The 16,748-nt window shown below is 39.3% G+C and overlaps 1 protein-coding gene across 1 annotated transcript; it reads right to left on the bottom strand.

Annotated features, from left to right (window-relative positions):
* Positions 1 to 637: 637 nt before the first annotated feature.
* On the bottom strand, positions 638 to 15,357 carry spag1a (sperm associated antigen 1a). The gene is made up of 7 exons (XM_047383261.1): positions 14,912 to 15,357; positions 13,111 to 13,210; positions 11,619 to 11,771; positions 10,350 to 10,507; positions 5,741 to 5,882; positions 4,892 to 5,018; positions 638 to 4,814 (listed from the first exon to the last, which is right to left on the bottom strand). The coding sequence occupies exons 1-7, from the start codon at positions 15,231 to 15,233 to the stop codon at positions 4,680 to 4,682; spliced, it is 1,137 nt and encodes a 378-aa protein (XP_047239217.1). The 5' UTR covers positions 15,234 to 15,357; the 3' UTR covers positions 638 to 4,679.
* Between the last annotated feature and the right edge of the window lie 1,391 nt (positions 15,358 to 16,748).

Genomic DNA, 16,748 nt, shown 5'->3' with positions numbered 1-16,748 from the left:
TGCACCTGAGCTTGTCTCCATGCGGACGGGGCCAATAGGCCAATTAACTCGGATATGGAAATATACATTTAGTTTCTTGCCTCACTTGTGTTGCTTTTTGAACAGATTAAATGGTAATAGTTTTGATGTCATATTTGTAATTTTTCAACATGTTCAAAATACACCTCCTCCAGCTCCTCCGGGGGGAGCCCAAGGCGTTCCCAAGCCCTCCGAGAGATATAGTTCCTCTTGGGTGTCCTGGGCCTCCTCCCGGTGGGACGGGCCTGGAACACCTCCCGAGGAAGGCGCCCAGGAGACATCCAGTATAAATGCCCGAGCCACCTCAACTGGCTCCTGTCGATGTAGAGGAGCAGCAGCTCTATTCCGAGCCCCTCCCAGATGGCCATAGGTGAGGGCTTCGCTTTTCGGCTCAGCTCTCTATACCACAATGGACCGGCACAGTGTCCCCATTACTGAGGCAGCCGCACCGATCCGTCTGTCTATCCACGGCCGGAACGAAAACTTCACTGCTCCTCCAGAAGCCGAGGTTCGACTATCGGCTGGACTCTCCTCTCCAATACCGTGGCGTAGGCCTTACCAGGGAGGCCTACGCCACAATAACATAACATGAATAACCCTAACAAATTACATCAAAAAATTCAGCATTCAAACTGTCATTTATTTACATTAATTTTAGGTTATTTACATACAGTACATGCTTTTACATTCCATGATGCAATAAAAAAAAAACATTTCCAGAAAGAGCTGAGCTTTGTTCATTTTTATTGGAAGGGATTCATCAAAGAAAAACCTAATGAAATAAAACAAGTGGCACATTGTGTTGTATAGAGTTTACATATATTCTCATAGATTTTACACCCCTGGTACTGTTTTAAGTACATGTTAGTCCACTAAGAGATATTCCGTGCTCAGAAATGAGATGCGATTTAAAGAAGTCAAATTCTGGGTCCACTTTAGTCCTCTGGGGTGTACTTTTAAAGCTTAAATCTTTTAATCGACTTCAGCAGACGTTTGAAAAGCTTTATGTGATTCATTAAAGTATATGCAAAAGTATTGTTTGAATGGCTGTCAATGGGGACCTGTTTGGGCCAGTGTACGAGTAACATTTAAACAGTGAAGGTGGGATGAGAAGAGAGGTGCCAATTTTTAACATGGATCCAGACCATTAACTATGGGAAAATGTCATGCCATTTGCCTTATATTAAAAATTTAAAAGGTGGCTACAAGTGGGTCCCAAGGTTCCCACAGGGTGATTGAAACTTAATTTATATATTGTGACTTTCAGGTCCAGAATGATGACAGTGACAGAAAGGATGTGTTAGAGAATCTGTGGAGGGAGCTTAAGATTTGGGAGATGACAAAGACTTAAGAGTTCATCATCAAAGATCAATTGTCAAAATACCTGTGGAAACATGAGAGATAAGAACGGTGTGGTTGCTGCAATACCAATGAAAAGGGTATAAATAAGGGTATACATAATTTCCAACATGCCAAAAAAGCAAATTCACTTATTTTCCCAAAATTAATGCACCTTTTTTATCTTTCTCTATGTCATTTTTTTATTAAAATTTATTTGATCAGGGGTAAGACGTCACATGTTAAAATAAACCATTGTCCTATTTGCCCTCTAGCCAAAGGCTAATTCGCAGGCCCACAGTAAAACAAACTTCCCTGCAATCCAGAAGTTAACCTATCAAACTCATATTGCAAAAAAATGTATTTAAAATTACCAGTAAAATAAGACTTCAATGAAAAAACACCCACAACTTTGATTCAAATAATGCATAAAACTTGTTCAGCAGTTCAGAAGTTTCAGGGTTCCCGAATTTTTCTGTGTTCGAGCCATTTTTTCACATGAGATGTAAAAGCTCTAAAGCTTGTCAATTGTTTGATTAATGGTGGTAGGTTTTGGGTCTTTTAAACGACAAAGATGGTTGTCCAAATTATGTTTTGCATGTTACTGAATTTTCAGTGCAAAACAAAATTATCTTGAATGAAAATCATGCAAGGGGTATGAAAACGTTTGGGCTTAACTGGTGACACTAGTCTCATTGAAACATTTTTAGTACCTAAATACTAAGCATTCTTTTTGTCATCTGCATACCTGTGCGTTTTCTCAATGCACCCACATTCAGTTGTCACGAATACATTAACAAATTCACCTGGCAAAATATAAAAAACCAGCCAACTTGAGTCCTCAGGGGCATATTTCTTCCATAATGACACAAAGGCAGGATCGCAAGATGAAAAAAAAAAAAAAAAAACATATGTAGTCTACAATTTCCATGATGTTTCACAGGTGGCTGTAAAAGCCACACCAAATGATTTAAATGATATCCGATGTCTTTATGGCAATCTGCATGAGGAAAAACTAGTGAACATTTACCATAATGTTGATGGTGCATCTATCTAAAACAAACTCATAATAGTTGAAGGTCTAAAATCTGTCGGGTGACCTGTAACCAAAATTTCAAGGAAAAGCAGTAAAAATCCCTTTCTCTAACATTGCCGAATGAAATGCAGTTGTTCAGTTGTCTTGTTGTGCCAAAAACAATATGCATCTTAAACATAAAAATATGTCAGATTAGTTTCAATACATTGTTTTAATTCCCAGCTCAGTTTGGAATCAAACATCTTTAAAACCAAAAACCAAACAGACTTCGAAATTTTAATCTTGGCATATATCTTTCTAAGCGCGGTAGAAATCTCAATAAGGCACACATTATCCACTCTGTCCTTCCTTATTTCATCACAGGTAACTCTATTTACAATATATGACATCACAATGGGCATAATTATTATTACTGCCAGCAAGTTACATGTACCTTGACATTTGCCTTTTTAAATGAAGCATATTGTTACATAGGGTTTTCTGCAGAGCAGCAGTGGTTTACCAGACACACTTCATGGTACGGAGCTGAAAAGCTGGTTTTTCAAGGTGCTCCAGTCAGGGGTAAACGTCTGTCATTTTCCCCTTTTACACCACTGATGAACAGAAAAGGGCTGCTGCAGTGTGGCATACAAAACTGGGGCCAAATGTCTGGTACTTTATATAGCTCACAGCTCCAGAACAAAACATTAACTGACTTCAAAGATGGAATATCCACACATATAAAGTGCTTAATGATCAAGCTCCATCATACATCAGGGATCTAATTGTTCCAAATGTTCTCAATCAAGCTCTTCTTCCTCAGACTGCAGGTTTACTGGTGGTTCCTAGAGTCTCTAAAAGTAGAATGGGAGGCAGATCCTTTAGTTATCGAGCTCCCCTCCTGGGAAACCAATTCCCAGTTTTAGTCCGTGAGGCAGACACTGTCTACTTTTAAGACTAAGCTTAAAACTTTCCTTTATAATAAAACTTAGAGTGGCTTAGGTTATCCTCAGTAGTTATGCTGCTATAGGTTTAGGCTGCTGGAGGACATAATAATCACATTTCTACACTCTGCTACATTCTCCTACTACTCTCCAATTTTGCATTATTTGCCATTTTTTCAGGTTTTAACTTTATGTTCTCTCTTTGCTTTTTCTCTTCATATAAGTTACATCTTTCATGTACTCCTATAGATGATACACTTAGTCCTGTCTTTCAGTATTTAACACTGTCTCTCCCCTAGACAAAGCAATTCAATGAGCTATTGCTGTGACTGTGTATGCTCTCTTTTAGCCTATATACTTGAAAACTGGCTCAAAGCGTATCTGTTTTGATGTTTCTCTCCTAGATGAAGTCACTAAAGGAGTTACTACTGCCATTAACTTTCTACTTTTAAGTGCTTCTGCATTTTGAAGTGCCTGCTAGGCGCATATTAGTCTTCACAGTGGACAAAGACCCTAAGCATGCAGCAAAACATTTTTTTTGGTGTGGCCATCACAAAGCCCTCAGTCTCAAACAAAATTTGTGGACAGAGTTGACAAGGTGTGTGAGTAAGGCGGCCTACCAACCTCACTCAAGTACACCAGCTCTGTCAGAAGGAATGGGCCAAACTTCCAGAAAATTATTGTGAGAACCTTCTGAAGGGATACGCAACATGTTTAAGTCATACAATACAAGGTAATTTAAGCAAGTATCAAAGAAATATATGTAAAAGAAATCTCTCTGGTCATTTTAGAGTTTAGCGAATAGCAATAATGATAATCAGAAATGACCTAAAACAAAAAACCTTAGTCTTATTTAATGTCAGACGGAGAGGAAAATTTCCCGTGTCTTTTTATGAAGCGTATTTATATTATATATATATATATATATATATATTTATTTGTATTAATATCTGGTTTCAACTGTAAGCGCTAACAAGATAACAAATGTTTGAGGCTGTGGTAAAGGTGTTGCAGCAATGTTTCATTGTGATTCTTTCTTTTCTTACTTTAGAAATGTAAAAAGAAATATACTGCTTATTTTCATGAAACTGTTGAACAGAATGCTGAATATTAAACTATATTTGAGTTGAAGATCAGTTTATCCTCCACTTGGTCAGCTAAATACAGAAAATAGAAATCTACCTGAAGAACCCAACATTTAGCATGCCACTGTGCAGTCTCCACCCTGCGGGAGTTAATCAAATGTTACCTTTCTTTTCTTTTGTTTGATGTATAAACTTATTTCTATTCATTATACTACACACCCATCAGCAAATGTGTGGAGCTGTGTTGGTGCTATTAAAAATATGTTCTACCCTTCCACTTCATGTGTGTGCTGCCTTATCTATCAAGCTTTGCCTCAGAAGACAGGTAACCTCCTCAAGCTCCTGCTCAGCCTCATGGACTTTGGGGTCCAGCTGGAGGACCTCCTGGAGGTCGCTGCTGGCCGACAGGTAATCCTGGATGTGATCACACAGACACAACATCAGTAAAACAGCAGAAACAAATAAATCAGTGGTAGTAGTGTGTTCGGCACCTGTAATCCCTTAAAAGCCAGGGCCCGTCTGTAGAAGGCTTTCTTGTTTGCTGGATCCAGCTGCAGCGCCGAGTCGCAGTCCTGTTTGGCCTCTTCGAACTGATTCAGTTTCAGGAAACAAATGGCTCTAGTGGGAGAGGAAAAATGTTCCCGCTTCAAATATTCTCAGTTTTATTAAAATATTTTTTTCCATTCCGTCAGTATTTATACATATTGCTAACAAAAGGTCAAAACTGTGGTTCAACTCTGAAGTTTCCATGTAACTTTTTTAACTTCTTCATTTACATGTATCTATTGCTAAATTCTTGTAAAGGGCTGTAGTTTTATTATCTGTTTTCGGTCACATTTTAAGTTTATAAATAAGACTGCTCTTGTCTTGATAAAAATGTGGTGCCCTCTACTGTTTGTCTAGGAATAGAGTTACTGAAGAGGAAAATGTCAGAAAAACTAGCTGCATTTGTTTGTGGCAGAACATTTAATCTCCTAAAACGCCTTGTTCACAGTGGAGGAATAATGAACACCAAGAACATCCTTACTAAATTTTCAACTTCCCCTCAAATTAACAGCTGACCTGATGTCAACTCTGTTACAAATGTATATACTCTGCCTAAAAGCCAAGTTTGTTAAAGGAAACAAACCAGTTTAAAATTTGACCCTATGCAGATTGCAGAAAATCTTCAATAAATTAAGGGAAGGAACTGCTGAAATAAATAATTAAAAGTCTAAAATTATAAGGTCATTCATGTTCATGATGAGTGTACATTTTCAGCAATCAAGCTGTAACTGTGTCTCTCAAACACATGTTTTAAGATAAGAAGCATTAATATTTCTGTGTTGTTTTGGACTGACCTGTTTGTGTAAACGGCGCATTCATCAGGTTTTATTGAGAGACATTCGTTGTACTTCTCTAGAGCCTCCTGGAAGACACCCTTCTTCACCAGACTGTTGCCTTCGTGTTTGAGTAAAGTAAAGTGGGCCTCTTTTCTCCTGGCTGCAGACAGAGAAATAGCAAATTTATGAAAACCTTTAAACATAAACAAGTAAATAAAAAGCCAATCAATACTCCCATGACTGATTAATACAGAGGTATGTTTCATGAAGGGTCCGTTTTCATCACTGAAGGTTGTTTTTTTTCTTCTACACTTCAGGAGATGAGTTTATTTAATGGATTTCACTTAAGAAGCCTGTTTAGACTATTTCAGGTCTTATCAATAAATGGAGCAGAGCAGATGAGTTCGATTCCTCCTGAGCTAGCTGTCTGCTGTGCTGAGAAAGCTGCTACAACTAATGAAAATCCTCAACGCAGCCACTAAAACAGCCACAGGCTCACATGTAGTTAGAGAACAACATGACTCATCACTCTTTATGAAAAACCACTTTCAAGTATCAAGAGCACATCAGAGTTTGAAGACAATTTAAAATCGAAGTTTTGGATTTTTAAAAATGTTTTTTTGCAAACATTTCAAAAGCAGGCTTTTCTAGCCAGTTTGAACATTTGAAAGGAGCCTACAAAGCTTCAGATGTACTGTTTGTAAAAACTCCCTGCAGCTTCTATTACCTCTGCAATTCTTGCAAATAAATTTGAAGGACATAAGATGAAACAGAGGACCAACAATTTAATTATTTTATAAAACAAATTCATCAAACAGTGACAGTATAATAGAGAAGCTAATCAGTTTTTCCAAAATTTGAGGCAATTCTAAAAACAATCGTCCATAAAAATACAATTACAATCCCGTGCTACAGAAGTAGATTTTGTGAGTCTCTAACCATAGTAGGTTGTAATTTATTGGTTTCAATGGTTTTCTATGTTTGTGTTTACAAAGTACAGCCTGTATCAATGTTTAAGCATGATCCCTGGGCTTCCCGATGTGCTCTAAGTCCTTGTAGCTAATCATGAGAGCATGTTGAGCAGTGTGTTCAAAATGAGCAATGTAGACAACTGGAGGACAACAGTGTAAAGGCAAAATAATTATTTACAGCAGATGAAAAGTATGTGACAGCTATGTGCAAAGAAATTCAGCAAAGACCTGATACAGGACCTGAGAGATGCGTCATCCTTCAGTTGATCATACACTGTATGCCAAGTTTTCAGGTAAGAATCACCTTCCTAGTTGTAAAAAAATATTATTATATGTCCATCAGACTGTTTTATCTTTACTAATTTTGTAGATTTATCTAAAGAAATGGGATCAAATGGTGTCTTTGTGACAACGTGCTTTAACATTGTTTCTTATCTTGCCATGCTCCTTTGTGTAGTAAGAAAAATGTGTTTTGGTCATAAATCTGCTATACAAATGAACATACCTTGCCTACATGCAAAGCAATAGTCCATACAAGAAACATTTCTATCATTTTGTCTTGTGCGTGTTTTGCGATGGAGGGTATGAAGTCAAAATCCTGCTACTGCGTCAGCACATAGTAAGTTACGTTTGCTGTGGTCTTAACCTCTTAGGATATTTTCACACTTAAAAATTGCCTGACCATCTTGGGATGAAATTTCAACCCAGTCTATGAGCGCCCAAAAGAGGTCAAATAAATATTAGATAAATTAATAAGAAAAAGAGGTCGGAGTTGGAGCCGCTTTAAGAATTCAGCATGCCGAGGTGAGAGAATCTTCATCAGTGCAGAGAAAGAATGCAAATATCGTAGAATGTGGTTAAGTAATGTTATCCTCTAGTCATTGCTGTTGCATTTGCATAAATTCTGCTGTGGGGGTCCGTGTGTTTGGTATATATGGTAATCTCTAATTTACAATGCTCATACCACTGAATTTTTTGAGATGTCTTAAAAATCAGCGGCACTCTGGCTTAGCTGGAGATGGCATTGCGTGTGCTACAATATCATCAGTGTAGCACGCGGACACCGGAACATTATGTACTTAAAGCTGCATGTATTCAAATCTGAGGCAGATATGCAAACGTGACAGGCTGTTTAAATTGAATTCTGGATTTTACTTACAGGTCCTTCTCAAAATATTAGCATATTGTGATAAAGTTCATTATTTTCCATAATGTAATGATGAAAATATAACATTCATATATTTTAGATTCATTGCACACTAACTGAAATATTTCAGGTCTTTTATTGTCTTAATACGGATGATTTTGGCATACAGCTCATGAAAACCCAAAATTCCTATCTCACAAAATTAGCATATTTCATCCGACCAAAAAAAGAAAAGTGTTTTTAATACAAAAAACGTCAACCTTCAAATAATCATGTACAGTTATGCACTCAATACTTGGTCGGGAATCCTTTGGCAGAAATGACTGCTTCAATGCGGCGTGGCATGGAGGCAATCAGCCTGTGGCACTGCTGAGGTCTTATGGAGGCCCAGGATGCTTCGATAGCGGCCTTTAGCTCATCCCGAGTGTTGGGTCTTGAGTCTCTCAACGTTCTCTTCACAATATCCCACAGATTCTCTATGGGGTTCAGGTCAGGAGAGTTGGCAGGCCAATTGAGCACAGTGATACCATGGTCAGTAAACCATTTACCAGTGGTTTTGGCACTGTGAGCAGGTGCAAGGTCGTGCTGAAAAATGAAATCTTCATCTCCATAAAGCTTTTCAGCAGATGGAAGCATGAAGTGCTCCAAAATCTACTGATAGCTAGCTGCATTGACCCTGCCCTTGATAAAACACAGTGGACCAACACCAGCAGCTGACACGGCACCCCAGACCATCACTGACTGTGGGTACTTGACACTGGACTTCTGGCATTTGGCATTTCCTTCTCCCCAGTCTTCCTCCAGACTCTGGCACCTTGATTCCCGAATGACATGCAGAATTTGCTTTCATCCGAAAAAAGTACTTTGGACCACTGAGCAACAGTCCAGTGCTGCTTCTCTGTAGCCCAGGTCAGGCGCTTCTGCCGCTGTTTCTGGTTCAAAAGTGGCTTGACCTGGGGAATGCGGCACCTGTAGCCCATTTCCTGCACACGCCTGTGCACGGTGGCTCTGGATGTTTCTACTCCAGACTCAGTCCACTGCTTCCGCAGGTCCCCCAAGGTCTGGAATCGGCCCTTCTCCACAATCTTCCTCAGGGTCCGGTCACCTCTTCTCGTTGTGCAGCGTTTTCTGCCACACTTTTTCCTTCCCACAGACTTCCCACTTAGGTGCCTTGATACAGCACTCTGGGAACAGCCTATTCGTTCAGAAATTTCTTTCTGGGTCTTACCCTCTTGCTTGAGGGTGTCAATAGTGGCCTTCTGGACAGCAGTCAGGTCGGCAGTCTTACCCATGATTGGGGTTTTGACTGATGAACCAGGCTGGGAGTTTTAAAGGCCTCAGGAATCTTTTGCAGGTGTTTAGAGTTAACTCGTTGATTCAGATGATTAGGTTCATAGCTCGTTTAGAGACCCTTTTAATGATATGCTAATTTTGTGAGATAGGAATTTTGGGTTTTCATGAGCTGTATGCCAAAATCATCCGTATTAAGACAATAAAAGACCTGAAATATTTCAGTTAGTGTGCAATGAATCTAAAATATATGAATGTTAAATTTTCATCATTACATTATGGAAAATAATGAACTTTATCACAATATGCTAATATTTTGAGAAGGACCTGTATGTTGTGTCACTGCAAATGTTGTCTCAAGGCACTTTACAAAAAACAAAGATACAGTTTATATTCAGAAATATACAGTCAGTTCAATCCAGTCATATAGACATAGATTCCAATTTGATCTTAGATATAAAAGGTCTTATTTAGTTGGACCTTTGTAAGTTGATTGTTAGATGCAAACACAACACTGGTTCCTACCTTGAGTCTTGGTACCTAAACAATCCACAGTCAAGCAGCTCAAAGTGTCTTAGATTCAATTTTGAAACACTTTGAGGCAAAATATGCAGTACTAAAGGACGATTCAAGACTTCTACCCAGTTTTGTTTAAGGCTGAAAAGTAAAGTGATTCTTCAGAAACAGCAGCAGCTGTTCTGTGAAGGATACTCATTAACTGTTCATGAAATCATCTGTCTCAGGGACTTCCTCCATTTAGGATTTAGTTTTATTTTCTTAATGAGCACAAAAAACACAAGTTATTCGCATGTTTGTGTAAGTTCTGTTAGAGACACACAATATATTGAAATACAGTTTCATTCAGCTTCTGTGTGGAGTCGTCTGGGCTGTTTGAAAAGTCGGAACCCTGAGGAAACCTGACCTGGATTGTTCCATTACAGCAGCACTACAGTCGAGGATCGGCTTCTCTCTGCATTATTGATACAACTCTAAACACACACACTGTCAGCTGGAGCACCTTCTGCATTTACACACTCATTCTCTGTAAATGCTGCTTTCTAATCTCATGATTCAATAGATTCTTTTTGTAAATTTCATTCCACTTTACTGCAGGTGCTTTATTTCTTCAGGGCCAAATTAATGGAGGTTAGTACCTGCTGATCATATTTACACAATATTAACTGTAAGATCCAGGCAGGGATAAAGTGATGTAACCAACCTTCCTCCTGTGCAGCCCTGGCAACTCGCACCTGTGCCAGCTCAATGCTGACGGGTTTCTCCCTGTGCTGCTGCTGGACGGACCGAGGGACAACAGGAATCTCCGGTAGCTTTTCTCTCCATTCAGGCCCGTCCTGCTCGATCAGCACCTTTGTGATCCTGGCAGATAACAAGGAGAGCAACGCCACATAAGTGTTTTCCTTTAGTAGACAAACACTGAAACTGGGTTTATAGGATCAGCATTGATAAATGCAGGAACTTTCATAGCTGGCATTTGGGTCTGGTATGGTCTTCCACGGCACGCTTTAGTTCCTGGTAGGGTTCCATGTAAGTCAGGTGTCCGGCCAGGGGTGGTGTCATAAATTGACTCTAAAGTTGTGGTATGTCACCTCACTATCAGGGATGTAAACAGAGCTGTTGTGTGAGTCTGAGTGATAACAACTAGAGTTGGACTCAGCCACACAGTCTTTAGCTTTGGTAACTAATTCCTGAAGAGTGGACTTGACTTTCTCCCTCCCTGGAGGTGCCCTGTAAGTGCCTTGGGGTTGAGGTTCTCCCAGGTGAGTGAGAGGTTTGCTTCTTTACTGGTTTAATTTTCAAAAGGGAAACCTCTTACTGTTCTTTTGTGATTATACATCAAACAGCAGTTCAGAGTGTGCAGCCTTTTTAGGGTTTCAAAAACAATGTTCTGGAAGAGGTGTCAACTGGAAAACCCATCGTTTTAATGCAGCTGTGACTGGAAAGAACGGTGATTGGTGAGTTGGTATGAGGAGAAGCTTCTAGGAGGATCTTGTCAATCTTAACAAGTATTGAGGACAATGTCTGGCAGAGAACCCTGTTCAAGAGATCTTCTACTAACACCACAAGAAGAGTTCACATGGGCTAAGTTCAGGACCTCTATTGCAAATGCATCTTCCCAAAGCTGCAGCCTGAAGGCCACTGGTTATTTTGCCAAAGGACCCATTGGTGTCCAACAGCAGCATAGCTCTGTGTTGTGCCGACTGCCTGTTTCAGTAAATGCCGAAGACTGAAATCAGCATTTTTAGTTATTGATGAACTGAAAAGATGCTCTGAATTGACCACATAATACATTTAAAGCTGATTAGATGCGTTCTTTAGTTCCGTTTAAAACAACTATTAAAAACTGTGAGTTTTTACCTATTAAAACCAGATGTAAAATGGAAAAATACAGAATTAATTAATTCTGAACCTCAAACCTCCTGTTAAAACATAACAGACTCAGAAATGTTTGCGTCTATGTTCATCCAACCTGTGGACGCTGTCATGAGCCGCCTGGACCCCGGTGTCGATCTGCAGCACCGTCTTGTAATCCACGTAGGCCTTCCCGTAGCGCTCCAGTGACTCATTAGCTATGGCTCTGCGCAACAAGGGCTTCAAGGAGAAGGGCTGTAGCTCTAAAGCCCTAAGAGGATTAGAGAAATGCACAGACCGAATCACATCAAGTGCTTCACTGTGTGTGATTGTGTTCGTGTCAAAGGTGTAACTTGATGGTGATTTTTATTCATGAGCAAAAGCATACCTTTACCCTAAATAAATACTTAATCTGGAACCTAACCCAAAATTGTAAATTATGCCTCTAGAAAGCAGTACAAACAATATGAGTATTTTGCCAGAGATAGTGTTGTATTAGTTCAAACAAAATTCAGGTTCAAACCTAATCGGTTAAATCCAGATTTAATCAGAAAAATGAGTTAAGAGCACTGAAAATAACAGACCAAAAGATGAATACAAAAAAAATCACTGACATGCAAGCAAACTGGTTAAAAAAATAATCCAGAGGCAACCGAGGTTCTCATCTTCTATTTTAAATTATAGATTGTTTTCCATGGTTAAGAGATATCAAGCCAAAATTGCTGAAATTTCAGTGTGGTAAAAAAATACTTAACTCTACAGTTTTTATTTTTAAAGATATTTTTTCAGCACTAGTGGCCTTTATTTTTATTTTTTGGCAGTAGGCAGACAGGAAAGAGGGGTAGAGAGAGGGGGAGACATTCGGCAAATGTCACCAGGTCCGGGACTCGAACCCGGGACGGCCACCTCGAGGACTGTAGCCTCCGTATATGGTCGCACCCTTAACCCCTACACCATCAGGGCCGCGCCTACAGTTGTTATTTTCAAAAGTCAAACTTTGAATGACTTTTTGATTTGATGGGTGTATCAGTATCTTCTAAAACAGGTTAATGTTATTTATACCCAACCAATCCTTTTCTGTAAAATCACAGGTTCTATAAAAGTCCACTCAGCTATGGTCTACCTCCAGGTTCTGTATTTGGGCCACTAGAGTTTCTGCTGTACGTGTTACCTTTTTGTTACATTTTAAACTCTTTTTACTGGCATTTCCCATCACTTCTATGCAGATGATAATCAATCATACATTCCTTTAAGGTTCTCACCAGGTTTCTGGGAATCATCGATGCCAGTTCCTGAGTAATGTTAATGGTTTTTTTTCCTGTTGCCATGGCGTGTTGCTCAGTACTTTATGATTTTATGCCTAGAAAAGTACTGTGAAGGGTTATTTTTGTTAGATTTTTAATTTTTTTTATTATTTGAAACATTTAATTGTGTTAAAAAAGCAAAAACTATAGAAATGTGTGAGGGGCAAACACTGTTTCACAGCATTGTAAAAAAAAAAAATTTTAATAACTACCTAATTACTCTGTCCTATTAGCGTGAGGTTATATAAGAGAATTGTCCTTTAATGATAACAGAACTATAAAAACCATGTAGATTTGGTCACGCACTTGTTGCAGTCTTCTATGCAGGCACTGCTGTTTCCATCCTTCAGGTTACAGGCAGCTCTGTTGGAGTAGAGGATACTCAGATCTTCTGGACTATCAATGCCTGCAAGGAGGAGAGTCAAAACAACTCATTTGACAAACCAGACTTATGTCTTTGTTCTTATAAGCAAGGATAAAACTGGGAATAAAAACACTATCTTTTCTTCTAAATGTTCCAGTAACAGCCACAGGAGTGTTCACAGTAAACACAGAGATTTGCAAAAGTATTGATAGCCCTTGAACTGTTTTACATTGTGTCTCGCTACAACCAAAAGTAATTAAAGTATTTAATTAAGGTTTTTGTGGACCAACACAAAGTAGTACATCATTGTGTCATGGAAGAAAAATGATGCATGGCTTTCACATTTTTAAGCATTAAAATCTTAAAAGTGAGGCGTGTATTTCTGCTCAGCCACCTTAAGTACAGTACTTTGTAGAACCATGTTTGGCTACAGTTACAGTTGCAAGTCTTTTGGGGTTTGTCTCTACCAACTTTTTACATGTACACTGACATTTTTAACAATTTTTCTTTTCAGAATAGCTGAAACTCTGAAAGAGGCAACAATGTTTAACTCTTGCCACTGATTCTCAACTGGATTTAGGTCTGGACTTTGACTCAACCATTCTAATGCATGAATCTGCTTTGACATGCTCTCCAACAGTTTTTCATTCAGGCTTGCATCTCCATCCATCTTTCAATCAACTCTGATGAGCTTCCCTGCCCTTGCTGAAGAAAGGCATCCCCACCACATGATGGTGCCACCACCATATTTCATAATGTGGATGGTATTTTTAGGGTGATGTGCAGCATTAGGCCTTTGTGTGCAGTGCAAAGCATTCAGTTTTTATCTAATCTGACCAGAGGACATTCTCCCACATGTTTGTTGTGTCTGCAAAAGAATGTAGAGCAATGACCAATAGCTGTGCTGCGGACCTATTCTCATTTGAGTTGTGTATCTCTGTAGCCCCGGCAGAGTTAATGCTAAGTGACGTGATGGCAACTGGTTTACCTGGATTTTATAAAGAGGTAAAGGGGGATAAATTAGAATGCAGACCAATCTTTTCCAGCGGTTTTAAAACCGTATACTGTTCCTAGTTTTAACATGACACAATATGAAAATGTTCAAGAGGCAGAACATTTTTTTGGAAGGCATTGTGTATAAAGTCTATGGTCATTGCTAAAAGCCCAGATCCATCATCTCATGGTTTCTATCAGCAGCCACAATCATCTGCATTGATAAGTCCTCGTGACCACAGAGTCCTTTTTACTCTGTATTTAAATGCAGGGTGGAGCAGCTTTGTTAAGACAAGCAGCGTCATACAATACAAGCAAAACTAATGTTTTATACAGTGAGTTAGGGGAGCCAAATTATAGTGAGAGCCAACACTTATCTCATTGCCATTGGGAGGTTACAAGATGTTTTCAGCGTTTTAGTGAGCTACCCATCTGCTGCTGTTACTGACTCCGTGGCAGGATGCTTTTTATGTAATTGCAATAAATAGCACTGCATGAAAATAGACTTGTTTTAAAACGCAACCTAAACTGTTACAGCAAAAAAAATATATAGTAATTTTCAAGAAGAAACGGCAGAAATGTCAATCTCCTTTTAATAATAATAAAAAAATATCTGAATTGTTAAACCATTTAAGGCAATTTAGGCCTTTTTGAACACTTGTGTTCAGACTTGGGGCTATTAAAAGTCCAAATAAGAACAATTAATCAAGGTGATGAAGAGTTGAAATCTGGGGTTCAGCTGTTCCTCACCTGCCTCACAACATCCATTTATAGCCTGGGAGTACTTCTCCAGCGCGTCTCCAAACTGGCCATTTTTAAAGAGGTAGTTCCCTTCATTCTTCAGCCGGCCCAGGTGAGGAGGCAAAGCTCCAGCCGGAGCATCCAGGTAACTCCTATCCACCCCAGAACTATCCGGCTGCTGCTGCTCCTCTTCCTTACCTGCAGGGCTGTTTTCTCTCGGAGCGCCGTTTGCACCTCTCTGTCCTGGAGCTCTCTCCTTACCGCCGGATTGACCCCGTCTCGCCTTCTCTCCTCCGCTGCTTCCGGGGGATTTCTCCTGCGCGTTCCCCATGGCTGCACTCCCCTCCGCAGTGCGTCCAAACTCTTCCTCCCTCCCTGCGCTTCTCGGTCTACCTCCGCACCGCAGCTACATCCGTGATGGGGGTTTTCTGCTGGACACACCTCCAGTCTGAGGCGTCAGAAGTGATGTCACAGTGGGGGGAAGAGCCACAGCGGCGCAGAGCTGCTGCAGCAGGAAGACAGCTTGGACCTCAGAGCTGACGGCAGGGGCGGTTCTAGCACGTACGGGGCCCTATCCGCGCCCCTCTGTCAACACAGGATCACCCCGCAGAGGAAACTCACTTAGCAACCAAAGCTCTTTATTATACATCTAATTAGAAACATGAAGAAATACAATAAATGTTGAGAAGACAGATGGCAGAAAAGCAGGGAAAATTCTGTCTTTGTGTTTTCACAAATAGAATCAATGTTTCATAAATCTCAATCATTTTTTTAAGGTTTGTTTAGTAAAAGAAAACAGAGTTGAACAGTTAAACATGAAATATTTTACTCAAATGCAGATTAGATTTCTTAAAAGGCCAAAAGAGTCCTTGAATTCTGCACCAAATCATCCAACCCAACTGCCAAGGATTCACCAACTGCTTAACCTAGTTGCAGAGGATTTATGAAATGTATTTCTTTATAGAATATTTAATCTATCTGATTTTGTTTTTTATTGTGTGGCACTTGTAGCCTAATAAAACTGTTGGTTTTTATCAATGGGCACCATCTGGGCAACCACTTTTCAAAACATTTTAGAGGTAAAATCAGATATTATAGTTATGTAGTTTATGAAAGAGAAATGCAAAATATAGTTTTTTGGCATTATTATGTCATATACTATTGGATCTCAATAACACAAATGTCATCATAAAGTTATTTCTGCAATTAAATTCAAAAAGTGAGACATGTATACTATGTAGATTAATCAGTTATATATTTAAAAAAATAAAACGTATAGCTAATGAAAACCCAACATAAAAATAAGAATTTTATACAAAACAAATTTTAAAAGCGGATTTTTACAACACTGTTGTGGGGAAGACTGCTGGCATGACAGTTGTCCAGCATACAGTTACTGACATCATCCACAAGGAAGGTTAGCCACAGAACCGTCATTGCGAAAGATGTGGACTGTTCACAAAGTGCCAAATAAAAGCATAGTAATGGAAAGGTGAGTGGAAGGAAAAACTCTGTTAGAAAAATGTGCACATGCAGCCTAGAGATGATTGTGACATAAAGCACTCAGAAAGGAGAGGTACAAAATCCAAGTTGCTTGAGATCCAGCAGGAAGTTTCCAAAGTCAAGGATGATTTGAGCCACTTGTTTTTATGCTGTTTTTTTTTTTTTTTTAGCATTTGTTTTATCATGTAGCACTTTTGAGATTTGCTGGAAAGTGTATTATAAATAAAATTTGTTAATATTATTACTATGCCACCTGCTGGTGTTAGTCCACTGTGCTTTATCAAGTCCAAAGTCAGTGCAGTCATCTATCAGAACGTTTCAGAGCACTTCATGTTTCCCTCTC

This window comes from Girardinichthys multiradiatus, chromosome 13, assembly GCF_021462225.1.
Source record: "Girardinichthys multiradiatus isolate DD_20200921_A chromosome 13, DD_fGirMul_XY1, whole genome shotgun sequence".
Classification (NCBI taxonomy): Eukaryota; Metazoa; Chordata; class Actinopteri; order Cyprinodontiformes; family Goodeidae; genus Girardinichthys; species Girardinichthys multiradiatus.
This window is presented reverse-complemented; position numbering and strand designations above follow the sequence as displayed.